The sequence below is a fragment of the Mixophyes fleayi genome, chromosome 5, assembly GCF_038048845.1.
Source record: "Mixophyes fleayi isolate aMixFle1 chromosome 5, aMixFle1.hap1, whole genome shotgun sequence".
Classification (NCBI taxonomy): Eukaryota; Metazoa; Chordata; class Amphibia; order Anura; family Limnodynastidae; genus Mixophyes; species Mixophyes fleayi.
Genome location: NC_134406.1, coordinates 205,251,910 through 205,272,429, shown reverse-complemented (window position 1 = coordinate 205,272,429; position 20,520 = coordinate 205,251,910). Strand labels below are relative to the sequence as shown.

At 38.2% G+C, this 20,520-nt stretch overlaps 1 protein-coding gene across 13 annotated transcripts in view; it reads left to right on the top strand.

The window, feature by feature from the left end:
* Positions 1 to 20,520, top strand: part of PTPRM (protein tyrosine phosphatase receptor type M) — a 609,439-nt gene that overhangs the window by 317,376 nt on the left and 271,543 nt on the right. For all 13 annotated transcript variants that reach the window (XM_075213321.1, XM_075213318.1, XM_075213315.1 and 10 more), the window contains exons 10-11: positions 471 to 672; positions 2,747 to 2,849. In XM_075213321.1, the coding sequence (XP_075069422.1) occupies positions 471 to 672; positions 2,747 to 2,849 (305 nt within the window). The remainder of the gene's footprint in view (positions 1 to 470; positions 673 to 2,746; positions 2,850 to 20,520) is intronic.

The window sequence follows — 20,520 nt, the reverse complement described above, 5'->3', positions numbered from 1 at the left end:
TCACTGAATGTTAGCTGTCTCTGTCGCTGCTCACTACACCTATTCTAATATATTTTGAGAGTAATTCGAATCTGTGCGCTTTTCAAGGAAAATTGTATCTGTCATTATGATAACATAATCTTTTAAGGCAATCTAATTATTAAAGGACAGAGCAGAATGCAGTCTATACATTTGGAGTGTAAAGGAAAACAACTTGAAGGTATTACGTTAAGCCAGAAACCATCTTTTACATTAGTAATCCATCTGGAGCTAAGTCCTTGTATCCATAAAAGTAATAGCTCATAACAGTTTTGGCTGAGTTCCTTCATTGGATTCAGGTCTTGAAGAGTCTAGAGGAATATGATCTGTTATCATAAAATGTCTGACGGTGCATACATCAGAGAGGTTTACCGGATAAAGATGTAATCTGACTCTGCCAACACAAGCCTTTGCATTGACTTTCCACTAATTCTTCTTGCTTCTTTTCACAGATCTCCTACAAGGCAGTCAGCTCTTTTGACCCTGAAATAGATTTATCCAATCAAAGTGGCCGGATTATAAAGCAAGGAAATGAAACACATTACCTGTTTTTTGGATTGTATCCTGGGACAACCTACTCATTTGCAATAAGGGCCAGCACAGCCAAGGGCTTTGGCCCCCCTATTACAAGTCAATTTACGACCAAAATCTCAGGTATTATTTTGAATGATGAGATTTATTTACTATTTCTAGTTGTATAAATAATATCTGACTTTTGAAGAAAATCCTGACTGGAGATAGTCACTATGACAATAATGTAATCTGGAAGCTTTACTGTTGTCAAATAAAACTTGCAATATTTAAAGCTAGATTGTAAAGAAATGGCAAATATATGCAAAAGCAAAGACTTCTGCACCAGTGCTTTCAGATAAAAACAGGCGCTCCTGTGCCACATTATTTTTATAGTGAATTCCCAATTCCTGTTTCACATACTAATGGGCAGTTATCACAGCCTTGGGGTATGAACTTCTGCTTACTGTTGACACTTGTTGGATAGATGTATCTGATCAGCATTTGTATAATGCTCTATGCAATCTGGGATAATATTTGCTTAATTTATGAATGGGCTGTATTTACACTGATCAGCCAAAACATTATAACCACCTGCCTAATATTGTGTAGGTCTCCCTTGTGCCACAAAAACAGTCCTGACCCATTGAGACATGGACACCACAAGACCTCTGAAGGTGTCCTGTGGTATCTGCCACCAATACTTTAGCAGCAGATCATTTAAGCACTGTAAGGTGCAATGTGGGGCCTCCATGGACTTGTTTTTCCAGCGCATCTGACAAGTGCTTGATTAGATTGAGATCTGGGGAATTTGGAGGGCAACTCAGCACTTTGACCTCTTTGTTATGTTACCCAAACCATTCATTAACAGTTTTTTCAGTGTGGCAGGGTGCATTATCCTGCTGAAAGAGGCCACTGCCATCGGAATACTGTTGTCATGAAGTGGTCTGCAACAAAGTTTAGGTAGGTGTCAAACTAACATCCAGAACAATGCCAGGGCTCAAGGTTCTCCAGCAGAACATTGCCCAAAGCATCACACTGCCTCCGCTGTCTTTCCTTCTTCCCGTAGTGCATCCTGGTGCTATCTCTTCCTCAGTTAGACGATGCACACACACCTGGCCGTCCACATAGTATAAAAGAAAATGTGATTCATCATACCACCTTCTTCCATTGCTCCATGATCTAGTTCTGGTGCTCATGTGCCTATGAAAGGCGCTTTCGTCGATGTACAGGGTACAGCATGGGCACTGTGACTGGTCTGCAGCTACGCAGCCCCATATGCAGCAAGTTGTGATGCACTGACACCGTTCACTTTTCTATCATAGCCAGCATTAACTTTTCAGCAATTTGTGCTACAGTAGCTCTTCTATGGGATTGGACCACACGACAGGCAGGCTTGGCTTCACTCCACACACGCATCAGTGAGCCTTGGGCACCTAGGACCTTATTGCCTGCATTTTGGGAACATCTCACAAGACCTGCCGTTTTGCAGATGCTCTTACCCAGTCGTCTATCCATCACAATTTGGCCCTTGTCAAAGTCGCTCAGATCCTTACGTTTGCCCATTTTTCCTGCTTTCAACACATCACCTTCAAGAACTGACTGTTCACTTCTTGTCTACTCTATTCCACCCCTAGACAGGTGTCACTGTAACTAGATAATTAATGTTATTTACTTCACTTGTCAGTGGTTTTAAAGTTGTACCTGATCATACAGAAGTCCTTGCTCTCATCATATTTTGTGTCTATAACCGTCAGCGGCTCAACCCAAACAGTCTCCAGTCTATGACCATATCAATGTATGCTATGTATCATCTGCAGAGCATTTTCCTATGGCCTTTCACTATACTCCAATAGGCCGAGGCATGTTTGTATGTAACCCCAAGTGTCACTGCACCACTGTTCTGGGTTCACAAGTGCCAATGTTCTATTTTTTCTAGGACCCAAAATGGTGGTTACTAGTATAATGTATATCTGGGGGATCCCAAAACGGATTTACTGTTCCAAGCAACACGCAGATGAAGTAGCAGAGGATTACGTCTTTTCATGTGATGTTTAGTAACAGCATAAAACATCAGATTACATTTCCTCTGCTTGTTCATTCCAGTAAACCAAAAATTCTCACCACGTTTAGGTGTCCTCTGTTACTTGCCCAGTGTGTATGTTTAGAATGCCACATGAAAGTAATTTTCCTAGTTAATTTCTGTTTGCATTTCCAGCACCCTCTATGCCAGCGTATGAACTGGAAACACCTTTGAATCAGACTGACAGCACATTGACAGTTCTGCTGAAGCCAGCTCAGAGCAGAGGAGCTCCTGTCAGGTACGGGGGTAGACAAAAAATGATTTAAAAAAAATGAAATTGATTACATTCTTGAATATGTTTCTGGGGATTACTTTCTAAGCAGTAAGTACTGTGTAAATCCATGTCTGCATTAGGGCTAATTAAATTAAATAACAGTAGAAAGGAAAGCACTTTGATGAGTGTCTGAGTATTGTTTAAAGCATTTGATCCAGATGCAAGTGGCTGGGTCTTTGAAGATGGAGAACAAAGCAGCAGCGCTGGCATGTGGGTGGCTTATTCGCTCCTGCAGTGTAATTACTTGCTGTTATCAGCACATTTCATTTCCACTCTGGATTGTTTTACACTAACTTCTCAATATTTACCTAATTCTACTATTGAGTCACAGTGTCACAATAAAACAGCAGGTGGACTTTTTAATGAAAACACCCTCTGTAAGGCCATTTTCAAATGTAGCTACTTGGACTTTAAAAGCAGCATGTTTGTCTAGCGTCAGGGGGTGAACGTCAAGGACAACACAAGGGTGCAATATTCACCTTAGCATTAAAACACACGTAAGCTTTTCTAGACATGCTCTATAATGAATGTTGTTTACTTGCTGCATCTGCATAAGATAAAGGCTTATGGGATACCTAAATCGCTTGAGGTTTCTGTGCCAAATACTACCAATTTACTCAGGTGGTCTTAAACTTCTGTATCATTTCTACTATATTGATCAGTAAAGCAAGCTTGCTGTATGAAGTGATCCTCAAATGTCTTTTTTTTGTTTGTTTGTTATTGAAATGAATTGTTAAAGTTATTAACAGTCAAGACTGCAACTTGATCGTCTGGACAGACTTGGCTCAAGACTTATGAATAATGAGACTGAATAATGGAACACTGCTGTAATTTACCATGGTGGGGCTGCTTGTGGAGCCCCGGCGTAGACACCCCCTCCTCCTCCAGAAAGTCTTTTTTTGTATGTTCTCCGGCAGCCTAGCGCTGCCGGCGAAAGGAGAATGTGCGATGCGCATGGTCATTGTGCTTTCTCCCGGGAGGGATTCAGCGGAGCTCTTTACCACTTCTTAAATAGACCTCTAATTCTGAACATGTTTAAATGGTGTGTGCATTGTAAAAGGGGCACAGTATGTTGTGTGCTTATATCATATTGATTACATCATTTAAATAAGATCTAGGGGTATATTTACTACACGCCAGGTTTGGAAAAGTGGAAATGTTGCCTATAGCAGCCAATCAGATTCTAGCTGTCATTTTGTAGAATGTACTAAATAAATAATAACTAGAATCTGATTAGTTGCTATAGGCAACATCTCCACTTTTCCAAACCCCAGAGTTTAGTAAATAAACCCCGTAATCTTTGTGCATGCATTCTAATAACCTTACAGAATCATCTTTTAGCCGCACAAAGGAAATATTATGTTGTATGTTTTTACATTTCACGTTACTGAAAATACTGCTGCATTTTTATATACTTATATACTGTATAGTATTGTTACATATTATACAGTGCAGTGGGTTTTTATGGTCACAAAACTCCTCAGGGAATACTAACATCTATATTATTTACAGTAATGAGTACATTATCCCATATATTATTAATGTTAGGCATGTAAAGGATTTCAATTATTGGCTTGCTATAAAACAGAATCCTATATGGTGTGCATGCAGGGCAATCTCCATGCCGTCAGAAATGTATTGCCATCTTCCATTCTGATATGATGCACTAAAATCCCATGAGAGTATTTCCCATTATATGTCTGCATTAAAACAATGTTTTGGAGCCTTGTTGAAACCCATATTATATTTTTCATTTTATCACATACTATTTAATAATGTAATATTATTTACTTTTACAAGTTTACTTAGTAATTCAGAATACACTTGCATTTTGTTTCACTGTTGTTTCGTGGTAAGATTAAACTCTATCGTAAAAAGACATTTCCTGCTGCTGAAATACTAAATCTTTGTCTATTAAATCTCACATCTCTGTATAATCATGAATCTAGACAGGAAATCAAACCCTTTCTGGCTGAAGTATCTTTCATAAACATATCCTGAAAAAAAAGGATATGCTAAATAGAAAGAAGAAATACAAACTTTTCGACACATTCAAAAAAATATGTTAAGGGAAAGCGATAAAATAATGTGGCAAATCCTGTTGATATGTTTTTATATCATGTTTTACATATAGTATATTTTCTAGAATTATATTTATAGAACAGGCCATTTTTGCCTTTTTCATTAATATTACATCATAAATACTATTATTTCGTTTACAACTGTTTGTTTAGACAAAGTACTTGATGGCCTGGCATAAAATGGACCCTTTATAGTGGCACACAGTGATGTCATCATTAAGGTGTGAGGCTGAGTGTTGTCACTGGTTCCTTGAGAACTCATAACTGTTTGTTATCAATATTAGTTCAAGTATCAAAAGCTTCTTCTCTTCTCTCTGTATGATAAGTACAACTTGATATATATATATATATATATGTACTGTTGAATTCATTTCCAGATTAGATCAATTATTGTCCAGTACAATTGTAGATTTTGCAGTAAAAAGAGAAGATTTACCTTATTTTAGATCTTTAGTCACATAGTTACCAAAGAGATAGTTCAGTTCCCATACAACCTGCGGGCATACTTACCGCCTTTATATTCTTCTTTCCCGGGAGGCTGCGGGGAGTTGGGCGTGGTGGGGGGGCGGGACTCCAAAATGCGCATCATTTTGGACCCACCTCCCATGACCTAATGATGCAAATGCATCAGTTGACAGCGGGGGGGGGGGGGGGCCAAATGCCGCAATTCACCGGGAATCGAAGCGTTTGGGACCTAATTTTGCCCACTTCACTGGGCAGATGGGGGAGATTGCCACACTCTCCCGGGAGTCCGGGAGACTCTCGCAAAATGCGGGAGTCTCCCGGACATTCCGGGAGAGTTGGCAAGTATGCCTGCGGGCCCATGATTTCATGGCAGAGAGCTCAGAGTTGGCTGCAAGCCAACTTAAAACTTTTACAATGGTGGGTGTGTTTACAAAATTATTATTATAAATATAACTTACGTATATATAACAGTATGTGTATATGTGTATATATATATATATATATATATATATATATATATATATATATATATGTGTGTATATGTATATATATGTATATGTATATATATGTGTATATGTATAGTTTGTCATTTATAGTTGGCCAATACTATTAAGAATACCTATACCTGTAAAATTCCATCATGGGACTGATGTGGGTGTTCATCTTACATGTCCATTGTGCACACTTAAAGGCAAGTAAAGATACTTTAATGTTTTTAGTCGAAAAATATTATAAGCATATGGACCTGTGTATTCTCACTTTGTAACAAGTATTTACTTGATTTTTCAGTAATTTTTCAGTAATTTTGATGTTCCCTGCAAAATTCACAAGCGCTGCCGCTAGATGACATATATTGTTATTTTTTCATAAATGTGGCTGCATTTAGAGGGCAACCTCTAAATTTTGTTGGCTTGTGAAATCCCAGAAAACGGTAGACGGCACAATATTTCCTCCACTACAACATACAAATATATTTTTGAGTGGTTTAGGCCTGTTTTAAAATGTATTTATTAAAATCCATATTTTGCAGCATTGTGACATATTTTGCTTTTTTTAATGTTTACAAATACTTACATTTTCTGGGCAGAAACATGTATTATTTAATAAATAAAGTGTATTTATTGAGTTAAGTGTGTAAAATTTGCGTAAAACCTGCACAGAACTAGAATATGTGGCATAATAGTTTTGGAAAACATAAAAAACTTGTACAGTATTCATTTGTTTACCAGCATTACCCTGACATTACAAATAATATGCTGGTATCAGATATTTCCCAGACTGCACTGTGGGAAATATATGTTGTTATGGATAATATTTACTTTTAACAGATCTTGATGCAGTTTCCATGGTTACGGCAGCAGGACCTGCTTTAGTGCAGCTTGTTAACTTTGTGTTAGCGTCTTGTTTTATTAAATCACTTTAGGGAATAAGGATTTACAGGATTTATACCATGTCTATGGGAGCACAAACAAACTATTTAATTCATTGACATTACGGCAGCTATTTATTCTGCAATTTGTTCCCCAAGCACACAGACAGATAGATACAAAATACATTACTATTAATGCAACTTTTAATTTGCTTTCAGTGTTTAGAAAACATGTACATTATATATTTTAATTAATGTTTGAAAATGTATGCCTGCAACATAATAAGCAATTTGTGTGGCCCCATCTAATGACATCAACCATGGAATATAAAGGCATTTTATGTGCTGATAGTATGGATAGGTAGACTGTACACCAAGGAGCTACTTATTAAGAAATTGCTCTTTTCCAGAGATGTCTGCTGGATTTTAGCTATTGATCCTGTCTACTTGGCCAACCTTAGATCAGAAGGAAAAATAAAATCATTGTGAGCAAACAGCATTATCCGTTTCCTAGTTTGCTATGGCTTATGGTAGGATTTGATAGTTCCAGGTACATTATAGTTCAGCAGTTGTGAGAATGGAATGAGGGATTTACAAGAGCGTTGACCCGTAGAGTTCACCAGGCAGGATAAACTGGCTGCAATCCTCTGTGTGCTTGTGGAAAATTAAAAAGACAGTGTTGTAATTTTGCTTGTGTAGGAGAGACAGAACCTGCTTTTTCAGTGTTAACGACATATACGGCATTATTTATTGATATCTTCAGATTAAATATTTCAATTATGGTGGTATTTATTATCAGCTAATGAACTGAGGGTAGCAGCAAGACCCTATAGAATAGTGACTAATCCGTACGTGTTTTCAGCATGCTCCTTGGTGGTATTAGTGGTACGGTTTAATTATATGTTAAATTTGTAAGTACATTTTTATTGTAGCTATTGGTTAGTCGCCAACGCTGATATTCAAGATCTGCTAAAAATGTTATACCGAGCATGATTCCATCAAGGAGAGGACATGTGCTAGATAAGTGTCAGTTTGAAAGAAATGGTGGCATTCCATGTAAAACTTACCAGTGGCCATACAATCAGAGGGTCAGAGAAAATGTAAAGAAGTATAAATAAATGGTATTCTTCTGTCAGGCCTTGCTGAAGACTGGAGTTGTAGAAAGCCACTAACCGGTATAAGCACCACTGAACTAGCAGGTGCAGAGTCTAACATACCCCTGGTATACGCCAGGGCCCCCGCAAGGAGGTTTGGACTTCGCTGCACAGGGCACGCAGGTCGTGGTCCTACTAGCCAGCTGCCGGTGTAGTGAGTCAGACGGTTCGGGTCAAGCCAATCGGGAATGCAAAGTACAAAAGGAGAATCCAAATGGGTAGTCAAACAGGCCAAGGTCGCAGGAACAATATGGGACAGGCAGACAGGAGGATGGTCGACAAGCCGGGTCACAACAGGAGAGCAAAAGACAGGAGAATGGTCAGGAGAGCCAGGAAACAATCACAGGGAACGGTGGAGACAGAAACCTGTTACTCTGGCACCCTATTGGCGCCAGAGCCAGGTTTAAATAGAGGCAACTGTGAAGTGATTGGAGGAGCCAGAGAGAGGCATGCTACATGCAGGGGAAGCGTCCCATTGCTAGGCAACGCACGGAGCAGGGCGCATGCACCCGACAAGGAGCTCCGGCGGAAGCCACAGCGCGTCTGTTGCTAGGCAACAGAGCGCTCCGGCCAGAGGCAGCAGGCGTCCGTCCCCATATGGCAGGGGAACAGCGGGGACGGCGCCTGACAGCTTCATTAAACCTACCAGATTTTGAAATATGAAAACCTATTAATATTAACATTAAAAATATATTGACTTCCACACATGGAATCAATGGCAGCAATTTTTTAGACCATGTTCCTTGTAAGACACAAGCCTTATCGTTGCATTCCTTGGAAAATGTGTGCTTGTATGCTTTACACAATTATCAGTCAATGAAGAACATATTTACTGACTGTAGTGATCAGCATGTTATATCCGTTGGTGACCAGCATACTCATACTATACTCATATCTGTAATATAATACTAGCCGATATCAATAATATCTAACCCCTTAAAGCAGTGGGGGGGCATGAGCAGGAGGACCAATCAGAAGCTTGTGATTGGTCTTCCCACTCACACCTTCCCCTCTTCAGCATCCCACAACCAGAGGTTCTAAGCCAGACTCTGGGAGAACCAACAGAGCACCAGGAAAGGGCTGCATGGAGTCTATTTGTTATTTTTGTATTTTTAAAACGCCTTTGTTAAATATTAACTTGCAAAGTACAGAGGATAAGAACAAATAGTGAGAAATGCATCCAATACACATAATAAGAAAAATTGCAATATGCAGTTAGTCAGGTCCGTATCAAATGATAGGGACTTTTCAGGAACAAAAAAGGTCAATGGACAACACTTTAAAAGTAGAGACTGTCCCTGAAAATTGGCATATTATGTCCAGCAAGAAATAAATGTTCCCAAAGTAATAGGATGTGCTGGTAATTACAGTATATCCAGCATACAGATGAAGAAAATAGCACTGCGCAGCTGTCCACATATATATTATATAATAACAAAGTAGTTTAATATATTACAGTCATATGACTTTATAAAGCACAGCAATCTCCAGATAATTATAAGAGGCAGTAGCCTAGTAGTCATAGTAATAACCATAATATTGCGTGGGACAGAACCATCAAAAGAGAAACATGATAGCACATGGGAGAAAATTAAGGAATTATGGTCAATAGAGAAACAGAATAGAGACAATGGCAGCTATACTGAATGGTGTACTCATAGCACCATCATAGAAACTAAAGTCTGGTAACAAGAATGTTATAATACATTCATCCCTTATTTACTTACATTAAACAATAGAAAGTGAACATAAAAAAATATATGGAGTGCTTTTTTGCAATGCAATTAATTGAACAGATCGGGCACTAGGAAACAGAGCAGCCTTGCATTAAGTGACTCCAGTATATTGCATGTAGTACAGATAATAGTTATTACTGAGCTGAACATAGCAGGGGAGCAGGAGGATGACAAGAGACACAGGAGAGCAGAAACTTACTGCAGTTCATGAAAAATAATTGGGAGCTAGAAGAAGCATTTTAACAAGGAGGAGGAAACTTTAGGTTGGAATACAATGCACAAAAACAGGTAAGATGGCTAAAAAATATAAATTATTATACAGTGTAAGGTGATGTAAAATAAGTGGAAGCACTGGTAAAAACTTCTAATTGTACGTACCGATACCAGTAATCCATGCCTGTGTTTGTAGAGATTATAACGTACAATCACAGCAAATAACAAAGTGAATGCAGATGACAACATTTAGCCAGATTTATATCTGTTTTTATCTGTACTCTTTATTATAAAACAAAGATGTCATGCTTTCCACTTACTGGCTCTGAAAATTCACGGTGTCCAATGTAGTTAAGTCACTTACTATGTTATACCAACAGCATGCTAGTATACACATCTTTATTTGGGACTTGGCAGTATGGCTGGTTTCTCTGTGGTTCTGAAAGATATAGAGATTGTAAACTACCTTTGTCCCTTCTGTACTGTTTTCAGACATACATTACAAGCAAACACGATATAAAACTGCAAATGCAGACATTTTCTACATGACACAAGCAGATGCATTCACAAAGCATAAATAAAACGCAAGAAGAGTTATTTGAGTTCCTGGACTTGTTTTAAGACCTAGAGAGAGGTTTATCAATGTGCGGCGTTTTAACACCTGCATTTCTTCAATTGTTTGGTCAGAAATAAGGCTGTGTTTGTGAGAGGCAGTATAGCTCTTTTGTGGTATAGCTCATACTTACCAACTTTCTGGAGTTGGTGTCCGGGAGCCTCCCTGGGGCAGGTGGGTGTAAGTGGGTCGGGGCTCCAAAATAGTGTCATTTGACAGTAGGGGCGGAGCCAAACGCTGCTATTCCCCGGGAACCTAATTCCACTTCACTAGGAAGTGGGCAGAATTCTGCCAGATGTGGAAGATTTCCACACTCTCCCGGGAGTCTGTGAGACTCTCGCAAAATACGGGAGTCTCCCGGACATTCTGGGAGAGTTGACAAGTATGGTATAGCTATCTTGCCTCTCAGAAGTGAAAAGTAAATAAATAAAATGTAAAAAACAAAAAACAAACCACAATTCACGTCCCCTTTATTAACAGGCGGTGCTACTTGGTATTGGTCCCAGTCCTTGGGGTGAAGGGGGGGCACCAGCACCTAAAGATGCCTGACCTAATGTTAAGTAGCATCATGCCCCTCCTTATACCCCTGGCCAGTGGGTACCAGGGCACAAAATTATGTGCGCCCTATATTAATCTTATAATGATTTCTGCCTCCTTTATAAATAAATAAATGAATGACAGAGTGCTCCTGATTGGCTGCCCATCTATTAAGAAATAATTATTTTCACAGAAGAGAAGGGCCACACCCTATTTCTGTTACTGTTGCAATAGTTGCACAATGTTCAAGGTATTCCTACTTCATTATACAAAATGAAACCAACAGAAATCATGCCCTCATTGTCTGATAGTGTTTTTCTATGTCTTTCTATGTCTCTGTAACATGTTCACAATAATACTATATAATATATTAATATATTAGTAGATGTCACTATACAATCTATTATTAATATACAAAAGGTACATCTTAAACGGAAAATTGAATAATATTAATTAAATTGAAGATAAAACCAAAATTATCCATAAAATTCATACACAAAATTAATATTGTGGTTGTCTTAAAGAACCAATTGGTTAGAGAACAAGGAGAAGGTCAATTGTAGATTTTCTTTAAACATCCATGTTCACATTTGTAGGTCAAAATAGGTAATTAGTTTGTAACTTTTATTCCAATGTCACATCCTGAATCAGTGAACCGGCACCAGGGTTATGGGCGCCCAAGACTCATTGATGCACGTGGGGATTGAAGGCTAGCCCGTCTGGTCCAGTCTCACAGGAAGAGCTACTATAGCACAAATTGCTGAAAAAGTTAATGCTGACTATGATAGAAAGGTGTCAGAACACACAGTGCATCACAGCTTGCTGTGTATGGCAGCTGCGTAGCTGCAGACCGGACAGAGTGCCAATGCTGACCCCTGTCCATCGCCGAAAGCACCTACATTGGTCATGCACCACAACTGGACCATGGAGCCATGGAGGAAGGTGGCCTGGTCTGATGAATCATGTTTTATTTTACCTTCAGAGGTCTTGTGGAGTCCATAAATTAAATGGAGTTGATCCAGCAGTAAAAATTCATACTATGTATATATACTAAAATGTAAGAATGTCATTGTAACGAAGGAAGTGACCTGTTTACAATAAAATTAACTATTTATTGTTATGATGGCCCAATGCCATAAAGGAATATAGTTCAATGATTAAATACACATCAGATAAAAAACATATTGATATAACACCGAATCAAAAAAAAATAGGTCCTCAGTATATGGGGTGGGCAGCGCTATAAATCTGACAACAATCACTGATAATATGATCAGGCAACCGTGGACTCAAAGCAGATAGATGACCAGATTCAACTAAGTCCTAAATGTAGATGCCTATCAGTTACATTGGTCCCATAAGAGTAATTGGTGTCCCGCGATACTCGCTGTTGTGAAATCCTTCCTGTTGTTAGCGACTTTGGAGCAACGTTGGCCGGCTTCTTGATAGTAGCAGACCCGCTCCTCTGTGTGATGTTCTGATGATAGACGGCGTGCGTTTCGCAGTTGAATGCACACGCTGCTTCCTGTAGGCTGGTCCTGGTCTGATAGTTTGTAAGGCAAGTGCCCAAACGTGTTTCGTCACTGTTGTGACTTTCTCAATGTGGAGTGCATAGATCCCGATTGTATCAGCTTAGATATATACACAGATAAATTGACAGTTAATGAATCGATATTTGAATTCCATTTAAACACTGTCCTGATTATCTGTTACTCAAAAGTGATTCCCTGATACAATATTTATAAAAATGGTTTGAATAAGTGGAACAGATACGAATAGTAGATGTCAACAAATGAGACTCTATAAAATTATCAGGTTTTCCAAGATGTCTGTATACGTTAAATACACGCAGATATTATATTACACCTGACCAGTTGTAAATATTTGGGGGACTAATCTGCCCCCACATTATTTCTTCTGAAGCTGCATAAGGTAACTGAAGTATTTGTAATAATATTGACCTGTTCTGTTCTATTATTCCAGACACGATATTGGTCCCTATATCAGGCTCTAAATACATTCATTCACATAACTATTAAAGTAGAGGTTATGTTACCTCCTTAGCATGGTGGTGATACTGTGTTCCCATACAACAGTGTGTACAAGAAGAATTGCACACTTTAGAACCTTAATTCAAAAAAGATTAGAAAGTAAAGAATGTGAAATCATACAGGTAAAAAGTCCAAATTACCTTGAGATAAATTTGGGATTAAAGGAGCCCCAAACAATAAAAATAATAATAACAAGCATAAAGTCCCAACAACCCGAGAGAGAAGTCATAACACTCATTAAATCAACACAGAAGATTCCAGCCAATTCACTACCTTACAAGAATTAAATTTAACCTACCAGCAGTATATGAGGAAAATACATCATAGTACAACAACAATGGTGCAACAACAGACTATTCTAAATCTTCAATTTCTATCCATGATATGGATAGACCTACACAATATTAGGCGGATGGTTCTATTGTTGTGGTTGTTCGGTGTATATGCCAGGTTTAAGTCCGGCATGAATACACCCACATACACATACAAACACCTGGCTCATAAGCACAAGAAAAGTTTGTTAACATTTATATTGATGGTAAATAACACATTCGGTATTAGCCTTTATATAATACTGCAGATATAATACTTGTTCTCGTGTATGAATGGAAGTAAAAAAAAAAAAGCATTTTTAAAAATGTTACAAAATCCTATAATATATGCACCATCAATGCAGAAAACGACTATCAGTTTCAGTGGTGAATTTGCAATTCGTTAATCAGAAGTAGCTAGTAGTGCTGGCAACCGTTACCACCATCAATGTGTATTACTCTCTGCCTCAGCCGCATTTGTGTGAAGATGCCTATACTGTACTTGGCCTATGTCAGACCTCCTATTCCCTCCCCAAGTGTTGGGTGCATGTGCAAATTTTTGTGATTTATGCAACATAAATTATATTAATAAATCAGACCTTTTAATTCATCTGTAAATATGTACTAGAAAGGCTCTAACAACATTTTCTTAATTACTTTCTCAATAGAAAATATTAAATGTTTTGTTTTTTTTTATTTTTTTTTTAATTAATTGAGAAGATTATTTGCAGATGTCCACAGATGGTAGCATGTTTGCTGTAACAAGATATACCATATTTAATTTAGATCTTAGGGGTCAATTTATGTTTACTTGACCTAAAGTAATTGCTCACAGTGTAAAAATTTCATTATTTTTTTTTTGTTGTCTAGTAAAAAACGATTTCTGAAATTCTCCTGTAGCCTTATTTTTGGCACTGTCAATATATCATTTTCATAGATGACCATTTGATCTGTGTTTGTTGTACAGTGTGAACTCATCCTGACTGCTAAACTTCAGATTGCCCAGTAAAAGCAAATGTCATTTTTCCACCCAGAGATTGTTATAAACTTGACTGTACTTTTTAGCCATCTTGGCGAATGTTTTAGGCAGATAGGTAAAAAATTTAAATGCAGCATATACTTTCTGACAGCAATTATTTGACTATTGTATTTGTTATTTTGTTGGGGTGTGATTTACTGCTAAGCTGCATATTGTTACTTTATATTATGAAAGTCACTCATCGCCCTTGTAATGCCAGACCTTTCTGTATGGTCCTTAATCATTTAGCTATTACACCTGCAAGGTAGCAGTGGTGGTATACAGCACACCATTCTTCTACAAATGAAGTTGGTAACTTATGTAAGGGATACACTTCCCCATACAGCTCTCCAGTGGAAGCATCATTAGATGTTAGGGATGCCTACGAAAATATATAATATGTGAATATATCATGAGTCTCATCCAGGTGTGGGTTGCTACAAATTGTTTATTTTTTTTATAATAGTAATATTATTATTACATATTAAATAAACCTATGATTATTATTTGCAGCTACATATGTGTGTGTGTATATATATATATATATATATATATATATATATATATATCTACAATACACAAATGATGCTAATATATGTTTGAACGCCTATAAGTATCTCTATAAATGGGGAGTTCTGATGTCATCACTATAGTCAAACATATTCAAGGAAATTATACACCCATACCATTCATTGCAAAAGAGGGTGTGTTGTGCTCCGCCAAAGAGACGTGTCTAACTCCACCCAAGGGCGTATCTAGTACCGCTCAGGTGCGTGTCCAGCACCACTAGGTGCAAATCTTATACTGTATACAGCATCTTGGCACCAGCGATAACCGAGCAGCACAGCAGTGAAATTACTGCTTGATAAATAATTAGGTCTCCTATGCAGAAGCTTGCATGCCCAATTGCTTTTGATAGACAGTAGGGTGAATAAATAAAGCAAAAAAACAAAACCCTATCGATGCCATAAACACTTTATGGCATCGATAGGGCATGATAAATAGGCTTTACGTTCTTTAACTATAAAAAAAAAATTCTCTATCAATCTTTAAGAAATGTTGGACTTCTAATTAATTATTAAATAAATAAACCTATAAAAAAAGCAATGAAAATGACTTATAGTACAAGCCTTGTACTGACTATTGAGTTACAATGAGCCTCATTCTTCTTGTTGTTCCGGGATATATGCCCATACTGTATATTAGGGAAAAGCAATTTTCTTGTAGTGCACCTCTTCTGTGTGCTAGAGAGTGGCGACCAATTTTTTGTATCACACCTCTTTCTGTATGATGTTGAGCAATGGCAATTTTCTTGTAGCACAGCGGCCAGGGCCATCTCTTCCAATGGGCACAATGGGCAGGTGCCCGGGGACCCGTCCAAGGCAGCGCTGAAAAAAAAAATCCTGCAAAAGAAGAAAAACAAGAAAATACTTACCTTGCGGTCACGCTGTCACATCAGCTGGCGATACGGCTCCTTCCCTGGTCCCCTCTTCCGTGCTGTGCTCGCAGTGAATGTCACTGCAAGCACAGCATGGAGGAGCGCAGAAGAGACTCAGAGCAGAAAAGAAAAGAGGAGATCGGACTAGGTAAGTTAAGGGGGCCCTTATATTTATATGTAAAAAAAAGTGAATATATATATATATATATATATATATATATATATATATATATATATATATATATATATATATATATATATATATATTTAGGGGCCCCGGTACACTGCATTGCCCGGGGGCCCATAATGTAGTTAAGGTGGCTCTGACAGCGGGGATACAGGTGATTAGCCTGCCTTCCCCGGAGTCTGGAGGTCTCCTAAGGTTCTAAGAGTTTCCTGAACATTCCAGTAGAGTAGGCAACTATGATTCTAATGTAATCACTTCAGGGTTGTTGGGAAAACGTATATATTATAAGAAAGAATGTGCTCTCTAATGTAAATTATTACAGATATTTAAAGCCACCTGGGAGATCCATGACCTGTAAGCTTGTATCTTTATATGGTTATGGAATTTTCCAGTAACTTATAATAGCCATAGAATTTATAGCAGGGGTATAGTATCCTTCATATTATCTATCTATTTATTCATACATGTAAATATGATAAATTACATATTTTACTTAATGGCTTTCATCAGTCTACAAACCCAGCTATTACTATCTGGAAGCAGTCAGTATAGTGTCTAGCAATTGGTGCTGACAAAACTATTTAGAAACTGTTTAGAAAGGTTTATGTGATATGTAAACAGATAAAATTTGCTTCATCATACTCTGCTGATAAGACGGCATTCTTAATAATTAAATCAGTGACTTAATATCTCATTGTGTGTAAACTGAACCTTACTAAGATCTCTGGTAATTGTGATTGGTTGCCTGGGACTACCCTTCATCAGTCATCCAATCACACATGGCCAGCATGTGATTGGCTGGCTAGTAAAGGGGAGTTCTAGCCTGGCCAGTCAGCTTTAGTTTGCTGGTGGGTCTTTTTTGTGGCCACTTTTGGAACCTTTGTTTTGTATTTAATTAGACTGCTGCAGATCAAGTAATAATAAAATATACATATATTTTTTTTTGTATTCAAACAAATTACCCTTGTACAGAGACCATGGGGTAGCACATTTGCCACTCCACGAGTCCAATTCATGTTAACTCCTCAGAGCCGCAGAGACCAACGTGGTTGGAAAGAGGGCAATGTTTTCTCTATGTACTATTGTTTCCATGTATATTTTGTCATGCATTCTGCTTGCATCACTCCCCATATCCATTTGCATTGTCCTCGTGTTCTCTTTGATGGTATTTTAAAACACCATTTTATGTGTACTCCTGCTAACTCCAGGTGCACAAAGAGCAGAGCACAGGCAGAGGGGTAGCGCAGGGGCATCCCCTGTTTGCCTGAGCCCATTGGTTGCATTCCAAGTTGGGTGTTTAAGGGCTGCATACTTGTAATGTTTTTTCTTTTGGGCATTATAGTATTAACACAATAGCTTATGTGTTGCAGAGAATTTAAAAAGAAAAGCTACTCAACCACTGTAGAATTATTCATTCACAGTTATATGACAGGACATCTCATGGGAATACAGTATGTAATTGAAAATGTGTGCAGTTTTGATTTTAAAATCTACTTTTAAAAAAGGTAGAAAAACTGATTTCAGAGATATATATTCTCATTGAAATGAGTAATGTCTAGAAGCTGGAACAAATTGTTCGGTCAAGCACCATAACCTGGAGCTGAATACTATTAAACAGAAGACTCTCCTATCAAACTCTTTCTATTACTAAACATTACACTGTGCTGTCTATTTCTATCTCCGGTTTTGTAGAGTAATGCACCTACAGGTTACAGTTATTAGCCTCCTTCATTCCTAGCTGGAGCCATAGTGACAGCAGCACTATATATAATATGGTACTTACATTATGTCAAATGTTTCTTAAGTTAACCCAAAACTTATTTAAATTAATAAAGCTTATTTTTTGCTTTTAGTACTTTTTAATTATTTGGATGCCTCTAACGCCACGCTGCTTCTTCCACTGCCTGGCTCATGTCACTGGATAAGTCATCACATCAGGGGGAGATTTGAAAACAATATTACAAGAGGAGGATGTGGCGTGGTGCTGGTAGCTACACTGGTATCTGCATAAAGAACAAGTACCTTTCTTTTTGAGAATGGTGTTACCGGAACAGGGAGTACCACCTTAAGGCTTGATAAATACGTTACCCCAGTTGGGGTTATCGCAGACAGTGACCCCATTCATACATAGAGTAAAGTGAAAACAAGACCTTTTGTCAGTCTAAATACCCATTTTATCTAGCAAAAGGGCTTTCGCTGTGTGATAAATCAGTCTGTGTTCTATACCTATAACCGCTTTTTAAGAATATACCTTTACTCATGTTACTTATATTTGCCAGCCAGCCCCTGATTAAGGACATATGTATACTGTTAAACGGTTTTACTTGAATTACGTTGATGTTTTCCTAGTGATAAATTGATTAAAGAAAAAACTCTGGCTTAAGAAAATCTGACAAATCTACAAGTTTGAACATATCACCTGCATAATTCACTCCCGCCAAATCAGTTTCTCAGGATCTGGAATTCATGGTCCGAGCATTTTGACCACACACCTACTCACTGCACACAATTTTTATGTTTGCCCATACGCACACACTCAATATCCAATCTACTCACCTCTTCGCCCCTCCTTTCCCGTACTAACATTCCACCTGTCTCCCCTCTCATACCACTGTAGCTTATTCTTTAAGATCTTATGTGTGGAATGATTGGTTCTCCAATATAAACCCTTGTTGCGTTATCTTGTATTAAACTCTGTAGACTCTAGCCCCTCTCCGTTCCCCTTGTTGTTTTTATCTTCTGTACCCGTTCCCTGTGCTCTGATTATTTTGTTTGAAAATGTACAGAAAAATATTTTATTAAAACACAACAACAACAAAAAACAACACTAAGGGGCATATTCAATTGTGCCGCTTCCCTGCCGTGTAAAAACTGTAGTAGTTAGCTGTATTTCAGCTTGCGGCTCAGGGAGCTGCGAGCTGGAATCCAGCGATAAAATTACCGCAGTAACGTTTTTTTCTGCGCACTATTACCGTAATAATGGTAATAGTGCACGGACCGCAGGATTTTCGGCGTTCCCGCCGACAATTGAATACCCCATATATTGAACTGTCCTTTTAATCCCTTGACCCAACTAAGTTTAAAACAAAAGTGATTCAGAATTAAGACACTTTGGGTCAGATTCAATTCCTCTGCATTGTCCTTTAGTTACTACGGTAATAGCTGTGCATTATTACCGTTACTACGGTAATTTAAATCCTGATTTTTGCTTGCAGCTCTGTGAGCAGCAAGCAAAAATCTGCACGGTGGGATTGAATCTGCCCCTTTGTGTCAGTATGTAGACATTATGGTACAATATTTATATTTTTGTTTTTAAATAAATAAACTTGTAGAAGCTGTGCACCATACACCTATTTTCTGATCGTATGAAACATGTAGTATTGTGGCATTTGTTAAATGAATATGGTTTGTCTCCATAATGTGTGGTCTGTGTTGAACATTTTGTTAGCATCTTACAAAGCCATCCAGGACATATCCCCCAGCCTGTCATTATCTGTTATTGATAGGGTCTGCTACAATCAGCCACAAGCTTTCGCAATTATTTCAACTGACTTTGGAAAGCAAACAGTTTATTGATTATCTTTGTGGTGTGAGATATAAATATCATCTTAGCTGGGGGAATTTCCTGTTATATTCAATAACATTGGCTGTTTTCACACCTCCTGTCTATAAAAGCCGTATATTTTGCCGGCAGCATTGATACTGATGCTGACCTGTTTCACTAACAGGCACCAAAATATGAACAGATATGGAATATTTAAGCTGGAAACCTGTTATCCAGGAAGTTCCAAAAGCCAGAAAGATATAAGTAAGTAATTGGAATCAGGTACCCCCAACATAGTATATAACCGGGTAACTGTTCCGATTTAGGCAGGATAGACCCAATTTCAGGGCTCTGTCCCGCCACCCATATTGCGACTTCCTTTGCCCATGAGTCAGAAATTTGAACGTAGTAGAGCACTGGTGAGCAGGTGCTATATATACCTGCCATTGGTGGGCAATAATTAATGGGTGATTGGAGGGAAGTAAAGGGAGGAGAGACAGCCTAAGGCTTACAAAGTGCTGGCCACACTCCTGGCTTGTGACCATGCCTCTATTAGTCACGTGGTCTTACCCCCCCATCACAAACTGGTTTCCCCCCCCCCCCCTCCCCAGCATAATTCATTTCGATTTCTAGCACTCTAAAGTTGTGAGCTATTCCCTTTACATTACTGTGAACATATGTACTTTTACTTGTGCTCTGTACATTGCCATATACAAATGTTTTGCTTTTCCTACATTAAATCACTTATATCGCAGGAGTTCTAGAGAATACAGTGCTGATAGAACTGGCTGGTATTATGGCTTTGTCAGTTTCCCATTCTTAAGATGAAACATTTTGCCTTGTGATTATATTTATTTGTTTTACATGGAACACAAAGAACTGTAAACTGAAGGAGCCTTGTTTATTATATCTTAATGA